The 22,981-nt window shown below is 46.2% G+C and overlaps 1 protein-coding gene across 13 annotated transcripts in view; it reads left to right on the top strand.

The window, feature by feature from the left end:
• The window catches only part of LOC147716990 (myosin light chain kinase, smooth muscle-like), an 828,743-nt gene that overhangs the window by 800,612 nt on the left and 5,150 nt on the right, over positions 1-22,981 (top strand). For all 13 annotated transcript variants that reach the window (XM_086923858.1, XM_086923849.1, XM_086923852.1 and 10 more), the window contains 2 exons: positions 13,722-13,818; positions 16,439-16,579. In XM_086923858.1, coding sequence (XP_086779984.1) covers positions 13,722-13,818; positions 16,439-16,579 — 238 coding nt within the window. The remainder of the gene's footprint in view (positions 1-13,721; positions 13,819-16,438; positions 16,580-22,981) is intronic.

Below are 22,981 nucleotides of genomic sequence, written 5' to 3' on the forward strand. Positions count from 1 at the left end.
TCTGGCACTGGGCGCGGTCCAGGCGCGGACGGGCGTAGACGGGCTTACCTTTGGCGCACCTTCGGCGCGGATTGGGCGCGGTCGCTGCGCGTGAACGCTGCGCGCATGAACTACTGTCATATATGGATAGTGGAGGGGGAGGGGCGAGGGCGGCTCAGCTGGGAGGCGTGGCGGGCTCAAGGGAACACAACAACAGGGTCAAAATGGAGGGGAGGGCAGAGCAGGGCGCCGGGGGATATCACACACAACAATGCGCTGAATCAAGCAAAGCAATTTGAAGCCGATTTTTTTTTTTAAGCGATTTTTACCCAAGTGAATCATATACCCCCTTCCGGAAACAAACCGTCGATAACAACAGTAAGCTGGGTTACAGATTTTGCTCACCAAATGATCTTAGTATCCCTCCCTTTAATCGACCGCAAAGCAGTTTTAAGTATAGCAACTTTCCTCAATTTCACCCTTTCACGTTACATAAGAACTGTCAATATTAGGCTGGTGCATTCCTTGTAATCTATTTAGATCAATTATAATCACAGGGTTAGCTAATTCTGTTTAACCTACTGAGAATTTGTTGCTTTTTAAAATGTATGTTTGTTAAACTATGATTGTATTTTTAAATTGTATGCTTTTATGGTTTTAAACAAATCGAATGAAGCAAATTTTACTTACTTACTATTATCCAATGGTCCAGACACTGGAGGGAGCATGCAAGAGTGGCGCAGATCCCAAGGCAGGGGGGTCATGAAAGAAACCAAACCATGACTGCTCTCGGGGACTCCAGGTTCACATACTAAACCGCTCCACCAAGAATTTGATGCATTCCTTGATAGGAAATCCAAGAATGTTCCACAACGCCCCTCTCAAAGCACAGGGCAATTGTATTATGCTTTTATTGCATTAGCTCGAGGAAATTATCTAGGAGTATTTACGACAAAGATGGCCACGATCTGTAACAACTGTTTCTGACCCAGGGAAGCCACTACCAGGGCCGACTGGCTGTAGTGGGCCCTCTGATTTTCCTCAGTGGGCCGCCAGGGTGGGGGCTGGTGTTAAATCTCTGGGGGGTGTTTTTGTTACTGGGGATGGTAACTGCCCCTAACAAAAAAAGCATCACAAAGCTTTATAACCCCACCCAGGGCTGGCTCAGCTCTTTGCGTGGGCCGGTTTTGGTTCCCAGTCCAGCCATGGCCACTACAGAAGTAGGGCAGACCACCTTTAGTGCCCCACAGCAAAATGCTGGAAATGGCGTGCTTGGCCAGGCCCCTCCTGGAGTCGATAAAATTAGTATCATTACTTCAGTGAAAAGCAACATCTGCTGCATAGTGCAAAGAAACCTCGAAGTGAGGGTACGTTTCCAGAAATCTTTGTTGGGTTTTTATGACCATGCTTTTACTGGAAAGCAGGAGGATCAGGTAAGGGATTAAAGCAATGCTGCCAGCAAGGAGAAGCACACAGATGAGCCAGGAATGCGTATGGGTGCAGAAAAGCACACAGGGTAGCGAGCAGTATGGGCTCAGGGAGGTAGGTGGTTGTGGGGGGGGTAAAAAAAACAGCAAACACGGACGTGTAGCACTGAGGTGCAGAGAAGCGCACGGTGCTTCAGGGTGAGACACAGCGTGGAGAAGAGAAGCCTACAAGGGATCTCCCATGTAAAAAAAAAAAATATGAAGCCTACAAGGGATCTCCCATGTAAAAAAAAAAAATATGAACTTGTGTAATGTAACTGGTGCTCATGTAAAGCGCTCCAATACTTTAGGGTCATGTTTGCACTATATAAAAATGCCTGTAAAGAAACGAATGAAAAATAGTACCTCGATCGCAGCATCAGTAGCGGACCGACTCTTAAGATCAATGAGTCTGTGCTTGGTCCATGCTTCACTGAAAGAAAAGGAAGTGATGCCTGTGAATTGGAAGGCACCATAGAGGAGTGATAATGATGCTAACGAACGGTAAGTAATAGGTGGGCTAAAAGCCCCTTTTTAGAACTTTTTGTCTGTTCTTCAAGTGCTGCAGATGGTCTATCGATCAAGAGGAAGGAACAGGTGAAAGTCCGAGTGGGATGACCTTTTACCAGCAAGGATTTGCAATCGCTCAGGTTGACCTTTTTGATGTGATATTAGACTTTTTTTATGGATGATTCTTAGGCCTCCTGCAATCTTGCAGATAAAGTTTGTTAATGATGCTGCATTCCGGTGGAATGATCTCATGGCATGTGGGTGCACAATCCTTACGAAGTCACTTTTCTGTGACAAAAGTCTGGCCCAGTATTGCTTTTGACAGTAGGTCAAATATATTAAGAGTTCTTTCTTGTACATTAACCTTGCATTGAACAGCAACAAGCTTTCCCTGTTGGCTTTCTGTCCTGTTGTTGTGATGATGTATCCCAGAGGTGGAGCCTGCTGCTAGAAGGTGGTGGGTTTATGGGGGACATGGTTGAAGGGTCATAGGGGGTTCTTTAGGTGAGCTAGTATTGGGGGTGGAGCTCGTGTTGCGGTAGAGAGGTGAATAGAGCTGTGGAGGCTGTTTGTGCAAAATCAGTGCTTCAGCTGTAGAGCATCATAGTGGGTTGAATGTGGGGCGCTGAGGGGGTGGGGTGATCTAGAAATCTAGCTAGCATGAGCTTGCGCCTACCCTTAATCTACATTTTTCTCCTTTTAAGCTACATTGTGGCTGACTACAGTTTGGACTGAGCTCTTACAGTCACTGGGTTTTTATTGGGTAAGTTGAGAGATTTAGTTGTGGGTGATTGGATTTGATGTGGATGTAGCTTGATTGGCAGCCAGGGTTTTGGTATGAGGGCTTCAGGTTCAGGTGAGGTGGTTATCAGATATAGATGCGAGACTTCAGATCGTGCAGAGCCTGGAGTGAGTTCATCTGAGTGCTGCTGGCATCGGAATAGTGAAATAATGTCTCAGGGGTTACTGTCTTCTTCCTGTGGATTTGGAGGGGACTTGTTTCTGGGCCTAGAATCTGCCTAGTTGATTTACTGGTGATCTGTATTGAAGGTGTGTGCCGACAGGAGCTGTAATCCCTTAAATCCCAATATGGTACTGTACGCAGGAGTGATAATACTCTAGAGTCCGGTAAGTTGGCTGTGAAAATCCTCGAGCTCAGCATGTATGCTGTTCCCAATAGTGATTAATTCCACAGAGCAAAGCAGCAGCTGGTCTTAGCCTGTGTGTGTGTGTCAGAGGGCTTGTGTTCCCTGGCATGATTGTCCCCTAGAGCCAGTAACGGGTATCAACTGTAGTGGTGAGTGACTTAAGGTTTGGAGGTGGAGAGACAGGTTTTCTGGACCTGGGTGCTTTCGGGGCCCAAGCAGGCAGCACCCTGGACTGGTCATGTCTGAGCTGGACCCTATGAAGGTTCTGTTTGAGTAGGAGGTCAGATGACCTTAGTTCAGTGGGAGTGCCAACTCTAATAGTCAGGGGAACTTGGTCCATTGTGAGCACCTGCTCCTAATAATCGGGAGTCCTCAGTCCAGTGGGAGCCCCAGCCCAAATATTCAGGTTGGATTATAATATTTTGCCTTCTATGATGGCTTGAACTTACTTGAGCCTCTTGTTGTTCTGATTTACAGCTTGCTGTCACTATTTCAGTAGAGTTGTGCTGAGGACGATATTGATCTGACACACGGGCCTCTTCAAATCGAGTGCACATGTGACCATAGCGGAGGTTGTATTAACAGTTTTCAGGCACATTCTAGTGTGCAGCTTGCATTTTAGGATTCCAGGTGGTCGTTGTTTTCTTTTCTTGATGGTTCCCCGTTCGTAAGATGATGCTCTGTCCATAACTCTATGCCCAACATGGTTATCCATTTGCAGATGGTGAATTGTAAAAGTGGTGGCTGTACATAGACACCCTGAATAACCGAGAATAAAGTGAGCAGGACTAAGTTTCTCATGGGAGGTTTCGTGGGATTCTTCGACTAGGAATGTTGTTTGAAATTGGTCTACATTGTGTAATACAATCTTCAGTTAAACTCGCTAAAAAGACGTCAATTTTACAGGCAGTTTGAAGGCCACACTCACTGTATGCAAAACTAGCTTGATCCTCTGCATGGATCTCGAGAGGTTAATACTCAGGCAATATTATGTATTTTTTTAACTCTATTTTTTGCCAGGCAGTTTAAATAATCTGGGAATGCAATTCGAGATGACCTACCATCGTTTCTTAAAACGTAGAGAATCTTTTGCGACTTCTACCTAACACTTACTGTTATATATCCACCCGCTCCCTTTCAGGTAGATTCTCAGTTGTATATTGTGACACTATGAAATAGTGATCTTCAGCTTGCATTTTGGTTTCAATTTCAGCTTTTTATTTTGTCTCAAACTTTTTTTCCCACAAACACCAGTTTGTCATTTTCAGGAAATATATACACTAGCATGCCTTTTTTGGTAAATACGCTCAGTTCCTCAAATTATTAGCTTGTCAAGTACATTGTTTATTGCCAAACGGCAGCTTGCATTTTTTGTAAATAGATGAGGTTAGTCCATAAATATTAGCCTATCATTTTGCATCAAGTACTTGCGAGAACTAATGCCCATTATAGGCACTTTCTGCATTATATGCACATGTATCGCCATCATTTTCCAAATGAACCACCATCTTGTCAGGAACAGTGCAATACGCCATATTCCCCATTACGTCCAGAGTACACCACCTTAATATCAAAGAGCCATAGTTTGTTTTATTTCAGGGCCCCTGCCAGCTCCCTATTTCCCCCAGATAGGATCACATACCTAAAAACCGTACAGCAGCACCAATCACTGTACTTCCCTGTTGTACATAATGTGGGGTGTGGGTGGCGGTGCACGGGATGAAGAGCAGACTGTAAGCCCTGACCACACCAGATGCTGCAATCCTTTCCTAGGGTTCGGGAGTCCTCTATCTCTTGCAGATGGTTTGTTTGAGGTCACAAGTAGCAAACAGAAGCAGAGAAGAGGGGAGGCCATTGGGCAGAGAGGGACAGTCATCCGATGAAGGAGGCGGGGGTATTGGAACTTGCTCAACTGCTGTCAGAGCATTGGATGAAAAAGCTTCTCATACCTACCCTGGCAGACACTGCAGTGGTACATAGTGCTGAAGAACTATCTGCTATCTCCTCCATTTCCTTCCCTGCTCGGCTGATAGGGCTGCGCCCTTGAACACCCCTGTGGCTAAACCACCATTGGACCACCCAACTAGAGTATTGCATTTTCAGGGCCACTGTTGGGTAGGATGCCGTTTCCTACCTCCACTTGTGACTCACTGAACATTTGCATCGTTGTATGAAATCCTGCTAACCTCACTGCTTATCCCCTCTGCTGTCCTGTTTTTTTACACACTAATTTAAAGAATCCCTACACCCAGGCTTGTTAGAAGTTAGTATGAGGCCAGGGGCCAACACTTAATGCGTGGCCCTCTGGATGCTTCTTCTATTTTGCCCAGATGTGATCTGCAGCACCTGTTCAAATATTTTTTTTAAAAAGTACTTTGGGGAAAGATGGCGTCTGCAGCGCAGACGTTTGTGTGAGAGGCTCTTCTCGGCTGTCCGGCGTTTGTGGATGCAGAGACCACCAGCGGGATTCGCGCTGTTTCGGTTTCCGTTTGTCATCTCTGGAACTTTTTTCCGCTGCCAGTGCTCGTTTTGGGTGTCTTGAGAGCTGCCGGGAGTTGCCATGACTAAGTGCGGAGGGAGCAACGGCAAGATCGCTGGAAAAATTGTGCGGCGGGGCGCTTCAGAGTGTAGCTGCTGTGCGGGGAGCTTTGAACACTGTACGCTGGATCTGTAATGGCTGCTATGAACTGATCGACTTGCCTGCAGACATAATTTCAGCGTTGATGGCATCTGGAAGTGTTCTTTGCACTGGGTGTAATATAGTTACACGGACTGCAGGAAAAGACTGGGGAAGAGAAGAAGCTTCTGGGTGTCCCGCGCCGTGCTTTGCTTTGCTACTTGGAGGTCAGTGGAGCTGCTTGGAACTTTTCTCCGGAGAACACAGTAAGACCTAGAGAAATATTAGTTTCCTTAAATTAATATGTAGGAGCCCCCTGTAGGCAAAAAATATAAAATAAAGACTTTTTCCTAGAACTGAAATGGAACTGATTTGACCAGCGGTGTCTAGTTAAAAGCATCAGAGAGACAGGTTAGCAATATTTTTTTTTTTATTTTTTTTTTGCACTCACTTTCTTGTGCCCCACCTGAGCTGAGCAGGGCTGTGAACTTGTGTGAATTTAACGACTAACATGAATATAAATTATATCAATTGTGGCTTCTACAGCTCTATAATTTTGCAGCGATGGGCGGCTTTGGCACCTAAAACTGCGTGTGGTGGGAAAACAAGAGCTACTGGGGAACGCCTGGTGAGAATGCGAGCTGGCCTTGCTGCTAAACTATCTCAAGACTCAGGCAGCAAAGACTCTGGAACCAATGGGCAGGGCACCCCTAAGATTACGCAAATGTTTCAACCCGTCGCTGGGGAAAAAAGCTGTGACTTCTGAGGATAGATCTATGGATGTATTCTATTGACATGGGTGCCCATGATGAAGACAGTATTGTGGCCAGAGTACCTGCTGGCTTGTCAGTTCAAATACACGCCTCTCAAGCACCGCAGGCTGTGGTGGGAGATAAGGCAGTTGGTGCTGGGGATGAATATAATGCGACCAATGTGGCTAACTCTGAAGATTTAACAGACCCAGTGAGCAGTGAAGACAGTGAGTTTTACTGTCTCTGAACATTCAGATGAGACTGACTCAGATGGCGATTTGGAGGAAGAATTCTCACTTCATGAAGAAGTATCCGGGGATATCACTCCTATTATGAAGGTCTGTAATCCAATTGAAAACATCTCTGGCGCTATATCGGATGTAGTAGATACAGTTCGGAAGAAAGATGTTGAAATGCGGTGCCTGCCACAGAAATATCCGATTGGACCTTTCAGGTGGGTAACCACAGCTGGAGAGATTGAACTTATCTGATCAAGTAAGTGGAGATTTCTAGTCCAGTATCGCTCGAGGAAATCTACAGATCTATATCAGAACATACGTTGGAGGCCCGAGCAGAGCATCTAAAAACCCATACAGCTTGCCGGAAATTACAAAATACTGTTCGACGCCTAGACAAAACTTGCAATGACTTTACTGATAGAATGGCGGAAGCTGAGGGTCGTATTTCCTCATTAGAAGACAAATGACAATTCAAAAGGAAGAAATTGTAGATATAAAGGCACATGAGTTTAGATGTACATGACAAGCTTGCTGATTTAGAGAATCGATTGCGGCGCAACAATTTACGCATTTTTGGGGTCCCAGAAGGGCTCGAGCGGCAAGACATTTGTAGATTTGTTGCTGAGTTGTTCGAGGAAGCACTTCCTGAGGTCAAAGAATTGAACTGGACTCGAGAAATTCAACGTGCGCACCGATTTCCATTTCGCCAATGACCAGCCAGGAGTGGCCAAGCTGTGAAACACCCTCGAGCCATATTGATTTCTCTGAATAACTTTTTTTGCGAGACCGGTATTATGACCTTGCTAGACCAGAGAAAAAGAGATCTGGTAAAGGTATTCAATTTTTCGTATGCCCTGACTACTGCCATTCTACGGTTGAGAAGCGCTGGCAGCTACGCCAGGTAATTGCACAGTTTCAAATCAAGGGCTTACAGGTTTTCTTACTACAACTAGCAACTTTAAAGACAGTCCATAAGGGGAAAACTTGTTTCTTCACTTCTGAGGGCTCTGCTAAAGAGAATCTTCATTCTTTGGGTTAATGATGTAGTGCATAGATTCATTTGCTGTTGTTTTTTTAATAGGATATGTATTATTTCACTACTATGCACTTATATTGTGTTTTCTGGATTTGATTCTTAATGTATATAATGTGTGACTACGGGATCAGCCGAGCACAGAGTCTCTCACAATCCATCACGAGGGCGATGGGCCCTACTGCCTTATTCAAGGGGGAGGGACACTTTTGGGGTGGGCTTCTCTGGGGTGGGAGAGGGATGTAGTGGGACACTGGGTCAATGGGTTGGGGGGGTCACTGTGTTAAGGGTGAAAAGGGCAAAATGTCAGTTCATAGCATGTGCTGTAATGATACAGAAATAACTTTTTCTTTTTTCGTACATTGATGACCAGCGGCTTGTTGGTGGTAATGGTTAATAATACTCTTCGTATATGTTCATTCAATGTATGTGGGTTGAACAATGTACTTAAGCGGAAGCGCATGATCGAAGAACTGCGGATAATCAACTCTGATATTACTTGTCTTCAGGAAACACATATACCCTGGGCAAATCACAAGATATTGACTGGGTTGGGATATACACTGCTAGCGGCATCTAAACAATCTACAATGATTTGAGGGGTGACAATTCTGGGGCGACGAACGATCATCGGTACTGGTAAAGTGAGGGCGGACACTTTGGACGGTGGGCAATAGCAGAATGTATTATAGGCGGCATTAAGACTACAGTATGTACTGTTTCTAGATCTCTTCTAGATGAAGCAGAGACTTTGGAGTTACTAAACATAGAGCTCGCAATGTGGGGGACACCTCTGCTATTGCTAGGGGATTTTAATATACATGGGGAATCTTGTACTTGGGATCCCCAATTTATTGATTATAGAGGCCGTAAGCCGAAAGTATTTAGAGCACTGCGTCAAATATTGCTTCAACATGGCCTTGTGGATGGGTGGCCTTTGTTGAATCAGGGTGATCCAGGGTATACGTTTTTTTCCTCTCCACATACTAAATTTGTCGATTAGATTATATTTTTTTTTACATAGATCCCTAACTATTGGAGCTAAAATGCAGTTAATGCCAGGGATTATGTCGGACCATGTCCCTGTAGTTATTGACCTGCCTCCTTTTAATATCATGCGGGAACAACTCACATTTACATTTAGTAAAAACTGATAACTGATGAGGAATACATATGCCATATTCAATTATGGGCCAAGCATTTTTTTTTTTTGCATAATAGTGGCACTGCTACCCAACCAATGGATTGGGATTGTTTTAAGGCTGGGATAAGGGGTGAAACCTGTAGCTACGGCTGGGCTCAACAGCGGAAACTGAAAGCTCTAATAGAAAATTTACTTTTAGATTTGAAAGCGGCTGAACATGAGCTTATCTTAGCGATCAGAACACATCGGGACAGCCTAACTGCCCAGACTAAGGTGGCTTGTTGTAAAGCGAAGATTAACAGGTTTTGGAGCCAGGAAATAGCGATTCAGTATAAAATCCAAAAAACAGAGATGAGAGTATGGTGAAACAACTGGTAGATGTTTAGCCCAAAGACTTTGCGGTCGGCAAGCAAGCTAACTAATTGAGGCATTGGAGAACTATCAGGGCTGTTTGGTTGAGGCTATAGAATGTATAATGGAGATATTCCAGTTATATTATAAAGAATTATATACCCAGGATTCTGTATGTCACGACCAGATTGAGCAATACTTGTTACAATTTGATCTACCTAAGGTGGGGCTCCCTGTGGGAGAGGAACTAGAGGCCCCAATATCTGTTAGAATTACAGACAGTACTTGATAACTTGGCGCTTGGGAAAGCAGCTGGGCCGGATAAACTTCCTCTTGAGATCTTTCGAATGCTTTTTCCTATTATCAAGGATGATATGTTAGTCACTTTTATAGCTGCTCCGATTCCATCATTAGTATCTCATCAACATGGGTTCCTTCCCCAGTCGAAGTACTGTTAACCATTTACACCGCCAACTGATTTCCTTCAATCTAGTTCTTCTTGCAATGTTTCTTTCACTCCCACTGTGTTTATCCACAACTGGCTACCATTTGATGACTCTTCCTTCCTGTCTTGTCTAAATAGTATCAGGTCAGGTTCCCCTCGGGACCCAGTCCCCATGAAGATACTAAAACAACTAGACCTTGAACCACGGAGATTCCTAATGAGGCTATTAAACATCTCTCTTACCGAATCTCGGGTGGCACAGGAATGGAAACATGCTATGGTTGTTCCTTTGCTCAAAAAATCTGGTGCTGACATCACAAATCTTGCCAACTTTAGGCCTATATCCCTGCTGCCAGCCTGCTCCAAAATATTGGAACGCCACGTTAACAGCCAGCTCAATGAGTTTGTTGAAAACGTAGGATATCTCCATCCATCCCAATCAGGCTTTCGCGCTAATTATTCCACCGAATCCGCACTCCTTGGGGTGACCGAGCGACTCCGACACGGTATCGATAGCGGTGAGACCTTTGCGCTTATTCTTCTTGATTTAAGCGCTGCTTTCGATACCGTGTCTCATTCCACTCTCTTGGAGTCCCTCCGCTCCCTTGGTATTGATGGATCTGCGCTTGCCTGGGTGGCCTCATTTCTCAATGAGCGCACCTTTCAGGTTTTCTCAAACAAAGCTGAATCTGCGATTCATTCTTCAGCCTACGGTGGCCCTCAAGGGTCTATATTAAGCCCACTGCTGTTTAATATTTACATCAGACCTCTTGCTTCCATCGTAGAGGACGCCGGTCTGTCTATATATTCTTATGCAGACGACACGCAGATTGTGTTTTCTCTTTCTAGCAGCAGGGTTCAGGAAGTCTCTGCCCTTAAAGTTGGCCTATCTCGCGTTGCAGCTTGGATGCAAGACCACCTGCTGAAGCTCAACGGAGATAAGACCGAGGTTATCATACTAGGCAAGCACAAAGATCTGTGGGGCTCTAGACACTGGCCCTGTGATATGGGACCTCTGCCTACCCCTGTGCCTGTTGCTCGTAACCTTGGTTTCCTGATTGACGATAAACTTTCAATGAGGCAGCAGGTAACCAAGGTCGCTGCAGTCTTACGTTGGCTGCAGAAGATCTTATGGATGCTACCTGAGTCCACTCGAAGAACTGTCGTCCAGGCCCTTGTGATGTCTCGCATCGACTATGGCAATGTGCTTTATCTTGGAGCGGATAAAGCAACAATTAAACTCCAAGTGGTACAGAACTCAGCTGCCCGTCTCTTGCGCAATGTTCCACGGAGAACGTCCGCAACACAAGCTTTGCGTGACCTGCACTGGCTGAGAATTCCAGATCGTGACTTTTAAAACTTTGTGTTTTCTGTTCAAGATCCGTCAGGGTTCTGCCCCTACTTACCTTCATAACCTTGCCCAGCCTTATCTACCTGGTCGTTCTTTAAGGTCATCTAACAATGGCAATCTTTTGATTCCAAGAATCCGACTGGCAAAAATGGGAGGCCGCTCATTTGCATATCTTGGACCTAAGATGTGGAATGCTCTCCCGCTGGCTTTAAAAACAGAAACTAATCTTCTGGCTTTTCGTAAAAAGCTGAAGAGTTTTCTGTTCTGATTTCCCTGCTCATGATCTTTTCTTCTGCACCTGCTTGTTTTTCTTTCTTCAGTCTGTCCCTGGCGCCGGGAAACCCATTGCGGGTAGCTGAGCGCAATATAAATTCAATAAAATAAAATAAAAATAATAGGGTTATAGCGGTTCTGGACTATGCCTCTGTATATCATAAAAACATCGGTATAATATTTTTAGACGCGGAAAAAGCTTTTGACCTTGTAGCATGGGCATTTCTTTGGTCTGTAATGTGTAAAATGAGATTTGGGTCCCAGTTCTTGCTTGCTTTACAGACTTATGTATAAGCGACCTAGAGCTAAGATTTGTGAGATGGGGCAAGAATCAACCTTTGTTTACATAACTCGGGGCACAAGGCAAGGATGCCCATGCTCAATGTTATTATTTTCTATTTACATTGAACCATTGATGCGAATGCTTGAAACTACACAGGGTATACAATCAATGGCTGTGGATAATCATCCAGTGCGTGTCTTAGCTTATGCTGATGACATAGCGGTGGTAACATCTGATCCTGAACAAGCATTACGTGAAATAGAGTATTTGACTCAAGAGTTCGGGAAATCTTCTGGATATAAATTAAATATTTCTAAAACACAGGTCGTTTGTACCGCAGGACTCTGCCCAGATGAACAACGAGTGACGCATGAGGCTAGATATCTGGGGATTAAAATCAGGATGTCTCTTCAGGAGATAGTAACTGTAAACTGGGCGGATATAATAGGATCTGTTAAGAGACAGCTGGAAAAGGTGGAATGTCTCCACTTATCGATGGTAGGGTGACGAAATGTTTTGAAGATGTGTATATTACCTAGGGTGCTTTATTATTTTCGGACGGTACCGCTGGAGTTGACACGTGCACAATTAATGCAGTTACAATCTGTTGCGGATAGATTTATTTGAGGCTGGAAGAAGGCCCGTCGGGCTTCCAAATAAATGACGTTACCATTGTCAAGAGGAGGATGGGGTGTGCCGAATTTTGCTTTTTATTATTTAGACTCTGCTTTTTGAAACCCTGAATATTTACTTGATGTTATTGGGATCCCAGTCTCGCCAAGTTTTGCTTAGATTTCTGGAACTAAGTTATTATAAAAGAACAAGATTTACAATGGTATCCGCTGCATTCAAAGGGTGGAGATGGATGTAAGAATTATTTCCTCTAATCGAATTAACTATTTAATTAACTATTATCCTTTTTGACTCCATAGAACTATTTCCTTCAATATTCTGGGACACTAAGATGAGGACATGGGGGGACAAAGGGATCTGCTCTCTAGAGGATGTTTTTAATGCTGGGGTTATTGTTTCATTTGCAGAGCTAACTGATAAATATGCAATTTCCCAGAATGATTTTTTAAAATATTTACAGCTACGGGATTTTATTTTTAAGCACCGCAGTATTACTTCTATAGTAACTAATGACCTTCTTGAAGCATTGACTAAACTGGTCAAGATTAGTACATTGTATATCTTGTTGGCCATGCAGGGTGATGATATAGAGGTTCAAGATTTGAAATGGAGTACTAGGTGAGGTAGTTCTGGCATGTTTGTTCAAGAATCAATTGACATGGCTAGCAAAGTTATATTGACTGCTAACTTAGGGACCCAACATTATAAAACTGTGTTTAATCTATACCACACACCAGTTAAAATGATGAAGTGGGGTGCTAATTACGATGGCCAATGCTTCAGGCTCCAAACTGCGGAGGCGGACATTGTACATATATTTTTTGATTGTATTGTGTTTGGACCTTTTTTTTCCTCTATTGAGCAATTCCTGTCTCCAGCAACCAGTGTTCAGGTTAAGATATCCAGAGAGATGTTATTATTTGGGTTGTGTAAAGAGAGAGACACTTGCCACTCTTACTGTCCATATAGACTTTTTTTTTTCTTTTTTTTTATGGCCATGTCAGTCGCTCGATTATGTATTGCTACTATGTGGTTGAAACCTGAGGCCCCATCGTATGAAATGTGGCGTGCAAAATTTTATGTTTTCCACTTAGAATTTAATCTTTACCGTATTAAATCATTGAAGAAAAAACAACTAGGGATTAAGATTTGGCAGCCCATGATGCAGCATATGGAGTGCTTGTTTTTTGATTAATGTCTGTGCTATTGTGTCTGTTGTTCAATTATTGTTTAACCATCTTATTTGCACTGCCCACTTTTCTTTTAATTCTTTCAATTCACATTACATTGAATATTGTCTGATTTGTGTACTTTCTTTTTCGTGATATATGCTATGAACTGAATAAAAAAAACATTTATTGCCATCTAGTTGTCTGGCACAGAAACTGCCTCCTTATTAATCAGCATCTGGGCCCTCTTTCCTACCTCCTGCTTCCCATGATTGTCGTAAAAGTCACTAACCTCTCTTTTTTTTTTTTTTTTTTTGTATCTTTATAGAAGACTGGCAAAGCTGTCTTAGCACTGAAAAGGATGGCTCTGTTGAGCAACAAGCAAGATAATAAAGTTACCTCCCCTGATTCCCCGCATCCAGATGGTAATTCCTCTCATACTCCTTGTGTGTGCGCATCATGTGTAAGAGTAGACCACTCCACGCGCAAAGCATTCAGGGAACTGGTCTCTGTTTTGTTAGCCATGGACTTGCAGGGAGGGAGGGGGGGGGGGGGGGAGTACATACTTTTCCAACGTAATTTACGACTGGACACTTTGTATTCACAAGTAGTAATAACATCTCGTGGATAATAGTCACAGAAGTCGGAGATTTCTGATCAACCTTGATTTCCGCGCTTCTTAGTTTTTAATAACCATGAGATTCTGAGATTTTCAATTGCTCATGTGGTTCCCTATTGCCACTGTGATGCTAGGCTAATTTTGTGATTTCTGATTGCCCCTGAAATTTCTGATTGCCCATCTTGTTCTAGGTTAATTTTGTGATTTCTGATTGCCAATGAGATTCTGAGATTTCTGATTGCCCATTTGGTTCCCAGTTCTCCCCATGATTTTAGTTGCACCTGACTGTCCGCTAGGCTTGCAGCACAAAAAAAGAAAAAATGCCAAGCCAAAGTGCAGTTCAGCAGCTACGTCCACGCCATCTCAAGGGCTTGCACTTTGCAAAGTCCCATACTTATTTCTCTACAAAGTCCTTCTCCTCTTCTTTGTATTATCTGCCAAGGCTTCAGGTGCAGACATCATTTCCAGACTCCACACCGCATACCATCAAAATATTATTCTCTCGATGTCTCACAAGATCAGCGCCCGGTGGCCCGCTTAGGGCTTTGATGTACATAGGCTTGCCTCCTTCAGTGTTCTAATCAATTATCCTATCTTAGGTTTGCACCCCTGCCGGCCACCATTGGAAACTAAATTGGAAGAAAACAGAACTTGATTACCCATGGCCATTAATCTATAAATATAACGCAGACTTATTTAGCTTATTCCTTGCTTTCTCTAGCGCTCTTTACATAGTTTTAACTATGGGTGTGCAGAACTTAAATTGGGTGAAATTGATAATTGTGGATTCTAAGAAATCAAAAAATTATATATCGCATGTGTCTGGTTGCTTACGCCTCTGTAGAATTTCTCCTGCAAAAATACATCTTGCCATGTTTCAGTAAAATTGGCATAAAGAAAAAAGATGGCGATTCTCTCATTCTGCTGATCAAACAAATTAACAAAATGTCAAATGGCTGGGGTTCTTTACACCAAAATAAGAGAATACCTTCCATAAGTGTTATTTAACAGAAATCCTGAAAAAACAACTTGGCCCATTTTTTCTACCCCGAAGCTTACTTCATCATATTCTTCTTGCACTATTGTATTTCGTTAATACTTAAAATCAGAAATGTTTTTCAAACAATATAACAAAGTGCGCCTCAGCCACTTGCACACCTGGTTATATTTTACCTCCAGCTATTAGCACAAAGCTAAAAATAATAAGAAATTATGCGCAACCCAAATCTGGCGTTTTGAGCTACATTTTAATGTGAAATGCGTACTGCATCTTGGACGCGAGGACACACTTTATTCTAAAAAAGAAAAGGTACAAAAATCGCAGTTGCTGAATAAACAGCCAATTGCATTCTGTCCATTTAGCGTTGATGTGGTGCTCCCACAGTAACATTTTTACCCCAGCAGCATTAAGCCAAGTAGAGTAATGGTGTAATTTTACAAAAATGATCTGCATAAAAAGTGTAACACAGGATGCCGAAAATGATGCCACTGTAATTGAAATTTCACGAAGGTCTCATTGTAACGCAACCTAAAGGGTTTGCCCTCTGAGTTGAATTTCCAACTCATGTTTTCAGAATGCGTACGTTAGCAAGTTTTCAAGAAGTAACCCCAGTTTATTCAATTATTTTTTCTTTCATTTTGTAAAGGCCTTTCAGTGAGCCACATATTTTTAATGCAGACGAAACACCTCTCAAGAAAAAACTTATTGGTGGCAGTCTAAGCAAATGGGCGGTCTGTTTGTCTCAAAGAAAGACCTGGAGTCGTAGTACGGTCCTCAGTGAAGACCAAGTGGGAGACTGCATGGGCCCAGCTGTCCTCCTTAACCTTCAGTTTCTGTGCAGATTGCAGTTATTTGGATAGATGCACGCTGTAGCATCATATGCAGCCTTTCCCGTGCAGTGGGGAAGCAAGGTCGGGTGGTACCCGGTGCGGAAAAATTCTTGTTCCCCGCCGCCCCCGCCCCCACCTCCCCCCACCGAATTGAAATTATTAAAAGAAGGAAAAATAAGATACTTATAGTTGCAAGTGTTATTTTCGGGTCTTCGGCGTGAAGAAACACCCACTTCCCTTCCTTATCCATATGCTTTCCACTACACAGCGTCGAGTTCAGCCGCGTTTCGTTGCGTTTGTTGACTGAACTTAAAAGTTTCAATACGTATTGTTATATTGTTGAGGTTAATTGTCAGACGAAGTTATTAAACTTGTGTTAAATATTTTTTCAGGAAGTGTTGCGAGCCCCCCCTCCCCCCATCTATTTTCATTTTAAAAACACATTTTGCCATTTTGTCACCCCCCTCTGGTCTGCCCGCACCCTCTTCCTACGTCGCTGTTCCCATGTCCATCCTGCCTTCCTCCCTCCTTGTTCTCTCTCCCTTTGCTTTGCTTCAATCTCCTCCACATTCACCGCTTCTTCTTCTGCCCAGTAGATTTCGGATTGAGTCCCCAAGACAGTGAGGTCTTCAGCTTCCTTCACCAGCAGATCCAGCGGCCGCCCAGCTTCTCGAAACCGCTGAAGGACCAGGCCGAGGTGGAGGGCAGCAGTGCCTGCCTGCAGTGCCACATTGAAGGTAAGTCATCTCCTCGGAAGATCAAGCAGAGCAAGATCAACCATGACTGAAATTGGGAGATTCGACTAAAAGTCTGAAAGGTCAGTGACCTGGTGGTAACCAGAAAGAGCAGGCACCACATGCGTAATTAGCACCCGTTCGGGCCAGGCTGCTAGCTTTGCAACCCCTCTACAGGTGGGCTGGAGGGTTGCTTCCTTTGGTACCTTGAAGACCTATCTGTAATACCAATTGTGTCCCAGCTTCTAGACAGTGTGCATCCTAAGATAACTTATCTTCATTTGGATTGGGTGTGGTGCCATGCAAATGAGAGAACCTCTGACACATCCATGCTGCTGATTCAAAAGAATGTCTGTAACTGCCGTGTTCAGGGACATCTCAAACCACAACTTCATGCACTCCTCCAGACATATACGTCCATCTTTGAATGCTAGCCTGGGTATCCCTGTGCAGGTGTTGTGCTGCCAGTGTCTTCATAGGGGCATGCTCACTCCAGTCCTTGAGGGGGACTATGGAGGCTCCCCTGGGGCTGGGGGAAGTTTGTTACCTTAAAGATCAAGTTGGCCATCTTAAGGGAGCAGGAATTAAAGCACCAAACCTGGAGTGAAGGGTGAAGTGCTGATCTCTTCTGCGTGTGTGTGCTGCACACTTGCCTGTGCTAATAAGACTGCACTTTATATTAATTTTTAATTTTTTAATATTGCGGTTCTTGTCATTGGTCTGTGTGGCATGCTGTGTTGGGTCCCCTTATTGCAGTTTGTCCCTTCACACTGGCACATAGACTTACGACCTTATGTGACTTTTATTAATTTATGGGAGAAGATACCCTAAACTCCACCTGCAATTTACGCTAAATGTTTTTCCTTGAAGTCCTTCTACTGGTAAAGTCTACTGCATTGCCCTTTGATGTCTGTGCCACGTCAATTGCAGGTGTTTTTAAACGCATGTTTGTAGCATTGTGTTGCTATAGATACACATGCTCTGCATACTCCTGCTATTTAGTGTTGGGCTTGGATGTTTACAAGTTGTTTTCCTTTGAAGACTTGTTTCGAATGATGAGCTGTAGTCAATCCTTCCTAAGCTGGCAATGTGCATGGCCATCGGCCCCATGTTAAGTTGTTTATTCACGCCATCGGGTTGGATGGGTACTGATGGGGCTCCGTGTATGGCACTTGTAGCGCTTTCCTTTGGGCTCATTTGGTTGCTTTTTGAACCCAGGAACACAGTTAGAAATTCACTTTGACTGTTTTCTTCAGTGCGACATTCAGCAGACACCAACCATTTTCAACGCCTCATCGTTGGGCTTCAAACCTATGTAGGGGTTTTGTGCCCCTTGCCTCGAGGAATTCATAGCCAAGAATGCATCATCAGTGATGGAAAGGACACCCTTCCAGTACTGGCCTCAGTGCAGCTCCAGATTTCTGTGGACCAACCACCACCAGGTCTGCAGTCTCTGCCTCTCCACTGACCACGACGACACCACATGTCAGACCTGCCTCACCTTCCATTCTAAGAAGACCCTTTTGTACTTACATGAGCTGAGGGGGCCCATCAGAGTGCAGAGGCAGGAGTTGGACGACACTCCAATGTCTTCGGGGAACACTTTTTCAAGGTAAAAGAAGCCAGCACCTCAGAGGCAGAGCTTATGAATTAGTCTCCCAGCCCAGAAGTGGCCTTTTCCTCTGACTCCAACAAGGAAGAAGAGCAGGACCCAGGTGCCCTAGGTGGGGTCAGGCGTTGAGCCACACAGACCACCACTGCCCCCGGGCTATGATCAACATTCACCCAATCCTGCAGAGTTGACAATGCTCCCTTCATACGCAGTGGCGTAACGAAACATGAGGGGGCCCCCCTGCAAACTAGATGGAGGGGGCCCCCCTCCCATCCTCCATGCCTGTCTAGAGCTCTCAGGCCAGCGACCCGCCATACTGCAGGGGATGCGGGCGATTGTTACGCCACTGTCACCAATGCAGCCGTTAATAGTAACACTGGATGGTGGAGTTAAAGGTTGGGCTTAGTCTGCCAGCAGGCTGTCATAGGTGGTGGTCCATTCATTACAGGGTCCCTGCCATCAGTAGGCCGGGGAAGTTTGCCCAATTTTAGGTGGGTTTCCTGATGCAGACTCCTGTCATGATATACAACATTGGGCCCACTCATCGTTTAGTTTTGACAAAAGTGCATTCACTGCTCCTTCCCGTTTCTGTTTTAAAACATTGGACAAAGCGACAATGCAGTATTTCAAAAGCAGATATAACTACAAGGAGCACATTTTGATAATACATTTTTATTTTTATTAGACAATAGCAATCTTAAGAGGCATTGCATAGCTTCATACACACTTTGACCCCAATTCCATCACAGTCTCTCTCTCTCTGTCAGTCAGTATCTCTCTTTCAGTCAGTCAGTCTACCTCTCTCTGTCATTCAGTCCCTCTTAGTCAGTCACTCTCAGTCAGTCAGTCTCTCTCTCTCTCTCTCTCTCTGTCTCTCTCTGTCAGTCTGTCAGTCAGTCCCTCTCTGTCAGTCAGTCTCTTTCTCTGTCAGTCAGTCTATCACTCTCTGTCATTCAGTCTCTCTCAGTCAGTCTCTCTCAGTCAGTCAGTCAGTCTCTCGCTCTCTATCTGTCTGTCAGTCAGTCTCTCTCTGTCAGTCTCTCTCTGTCAGTCTCTCTGTCAGTCTCTCTGTCAGTCTCTCTGTCAGTCTCTCTGTCAGTCTCTCTGTCAGTCTCTCTGTCAGTCTCTCGGAGTCAGTCTCTCTCAGTCAGTCTCTCTCAGTCAGTCTCTCTCAGTCAGTCTCTCTCAGTCAGTCTCTCTTAGTCAGTCTCTCTCTCTCTCTGTCAGTCAGTCTCTCTCTCTGTCAGTCTCTCTCTCTGTCAGTCTCTCTCAATCAGCCAGTTTCTCTCTCTATGTCAGTCTCTCTCTCTCTCTGTTAGTCAGTCTCTCTTTCTCTGTCAGTCTCTCAGTCTCTTTCTCTCTCTGTCAGTCTTTGTCAGCCAGTCTCCCTCTCTGTCAGTCAATCTCTCTCTGTCAGCCAGTCTCTCTCTCTCCCAGTCAGTCAGTCTCTCTCTGTCAGCCAGTCTCTCTCTGTCAGCCAGTCTCTCTCTGTCAGCCAGTCTCTCTCTCTCTCCCAGTCAGTCAGTCTCTCTCAGTCAGTCATTCTCTCTTTACCCCAGTCAGTCAGTCTCTCTCTCGCTCTGTCAGTCAGTCTCTGTCAGTCAGACTCTCTCACTCAGTCAGTCTCTCTCTCAGTCAGTCTCTCAGTCAGTCTCTCTCCAAGTCATTCTCTCTCTGTCAGTCTCTCTGTCAGTCAGTCTCTCTCACAGTCAATCAGCCTATCTCTCTGTCAGTCAGTCTCTGCCTCTCTCTCTCAGTCTCTCTTTCTCAGTCAGTTTCTCTCTACCTTAGTCAGTCTCTGTCAGTCAGTCAGTCTCACTCTCAATCAGTCTCTCTCTCTCTCTGTCAGTCAGTCACTCTCTCTCTGTCAGTTTCTCAGTCAGTCAGTCTCTACTCTCTCTCCATTCTCTCTCTCAACTCTGTCCACTCTATCTCTACTGTCTCTCTCTCCACGGTCTCTCTTCTGTCTCTCTCTCCACTTTCTCTCTCCACTCTCACTATCTCTCTCTCCACTGTCTCCCTCCACTGTCTCCCTCCACTGTCTCCCTCCACTGTCTCCTTCCACTGTCTCCCTCTACTCCCTCTCTCTCCACCCTCTCCCCCTTCTCTCTCTCTACTTTCTCTCCACTCACTCTCTCCACTCACTCTCTCCACTCACTCTCTCTCCACTCACTCTCTCTCCACCCACTCTCTCTCTGCTGTCTCCCTCCACTGTCTCTCCCTCCACTGTCTCTCCCTCCACTGTCTCTCCCTCCACTGTCTCTCCCTCCACTGTCTCTCCCTCCACTGTCTCTCCCTCCACTGTCTCTCCCTCCACTGTCTCTCCCTCCACTGTCTCTCTCTCTCTCCACTGTCTCTCTCTCTCTCCACTGTCTCTCTCTACTCTCCACTCTCTCTCTCTCTCTCTCTCTCTCTCTCCACTCTCTCTCTCCACTCTCTCTCTCTCTCCACTCTCCACTCTCCACTCTCTCCACTCTCTCTCTCCACTCTCTCTCTCCACTCTCTCTCTCTCCACTCTCTCTCCACTCTCTCGCTCTCTCCACGCTCTCTCCACTCGCTCTCTCCACTCGCTCTCTCCACTCGCTCTCTCCACTCGCTCTCTCCACTCGCTCTCTCCACTCGCTCTCTCCACTCGCTCTCTCCACTCGCTCTCTCCACTCGCTCTCTCCACTCGCTCTCTCCACTCGCTCTCTCCACTCGCTCTCTCCACTCTCTCCACTCGCTCTCTCCACTCGCTCCACTCGCTCTCTCCACTCGCTCCCTCCACTCGCTCTCTCCACTGTCTCTCTCTCCACTGTCTCTCTCTCCACTCTATCTTTCTCTCCACTCTATCTTTCTCTCCACTCTATCTTTCTCTCCACTCTATCTTTCTCTCCACTCTCTCTCTCTCTCCACTCTCTTTCTCCACTCTCTCCAGTCTCTCCATGCTCTCTCCACTCTCTCCACTCTCTTTCTCTCCACTGTCTATCTCCACTCTCTCTCCACTGTCTACTCTCTCTCCACTGTCTCTCTCTCTCTCTCTCTAGCCACTCTCTCTCTCCACTGTTTCTCTGCACTGTTTCTCTCCACTCTCTCTCTCTCTCTCTCCACTCTCTCCCACTCTCCCTCACAAAGTAGTGTGCGTTCCATGGGTGTCCGCAGAAATGTTTCCAGTGGGGGCACATTTTTAACTTCATCACCATCCCCCTTGCACCCTTCTCTCCTCTGCCTTGCACCCTTCTTGCCCTCCCTCTTGCACCTTTCCCCCCTCCCCTTGTATCCTTCTCCCCCTCCCCTTGTATCCTTCTCCCCCTCCCCTTGTACCCTAGTCCACCTCCACCTTGAAGCCTTTTCTACCTTGCACCATTCTCCCTCTGCCTTGCACCCTTCTCCCCTCTGCCTTGCACCCTTCTCCCCCTCCACCTTGCACCCTTCTCCCCCTCCGCCTTGCACCCTTCTCTACCTTGCACCCTTCTCCTCTCTGCCTTGCACCCTTCTCCCCCTCCGCCTTGCACCCTTCTCCTCTCTGCCTTGCACCCTTCTCCCCTCTGTCTTGCACCCTTCTCCCCTTTGCCTTGCACCCTTCTCCCCTTTGCCTTGCACCCTTCTCCCCTTTGCATTGCACCCTTCTCCCCTCTGCCTTGCACCCTTCTCCCCTCTGCCTTGCACCCTTCTTCCCCTCCGCCTTGCACCCTTCTCCTCTCTTCCTTGCACCCTTCTCCTCTCTTCCTTGCACCCTTCTCCCCTCTGCCATGCACCCTTCTCCCCCTCTACCTTGCACCCTTCTCTTCCTTGCACCCTTCTCCTCTCTGCCTTGCACCCTTCTCCTCTCTGCCTTGCACCCTTCTCCCCTCTGCCTTGCACCCTTCTCCCCTCTGCCTTGCACCCTTCTCCCCTCTGCCTTGCACCCTTCTCCCCTCTGCCTTGCACCCTTCTCCCCTCTGCCTTGCACCCTTCTCCCCTCTGCCTTGCACCCTTCTCCCCTCTGCCTTGCACCCTTCTCCCCTCTGCCTTGCACCCTTCTCCCCTCTGCCTTGCACCCTTCTCCCCTCCGCCTTGCACCCTTCTCCCCTTTGCCTTGCACCCTTCTCCCCTTTGCCTTGCACCCTTCTCCCCTTTGCCTTGCACCCTTCTCCCCTTTGCCTTGCACCCTTCTCCCCTCTTCCTTGCACCCTTCTCCCCTCTTCCTTGCACCCGTCTCCCCTCTGCCTTGCACCCGTCTCCCCTCTGCCTTGCACCCGTCTCCCCCTCCGCCTTGCACCCTTCTCTACCTTGCGCCCTTCTCCTCTCTTCCTTGCACCCTTCTCCCCTCTGCCTTGCACCCTTCTCCCCTCTGCCATGCACTCTTCTCCCCCTCCGCCTTGCACCCTTCTCTACCTTGCACCCTTCTCCCCTCTGCCTTGCACCCTTCTCCCCTCTGCCTTGCACCCTTCTCCCCTCTGCCTTGCACCCTTCTCCCCCTCCACCTTGCACCCTTCTCCCCCTCCACCTTGCACCCTTCTCCCCCTCCGCCTTGCACCCTTCTCCCCCTCCGCCTTGCACCCTTCTCCCCCTCCGCCTTGCACCCTTCTCTACCTTGCACCCTTCTCCTCTCTTCCTTGCACCCTTCTCCCCTCTGCCTTGCACCCTTCTCCCCTCTGCCTTGCACCCTTCTCCCCTCTACCCTGCACCCTTCTCCCCCTCCGCCTTGCACCCTTCTCTACCTTGCACCCTTCTCCTCTCTTCCTTGCACCCTTCTCCCCTCCGCCTTGCACCCTTCTCCCCTCCGCCTTGCACCCTTCTCCCCTCCGCCTTGCACCCTTCTCCCCTCCGCC

Source organism: Lissotriton vulgaris, chromosome 5, assembly GCF_964263255.1.
Source record: "Lissotriton vulgaris chromosome 5, aLisVul1.2, whole genome shotgun sequence".
NCBI lineage: Eukaryota > Metazoa > Chordata > Amphibia > Caudata > Salamandridae > Lissotriton > Lissotriton vulgaris.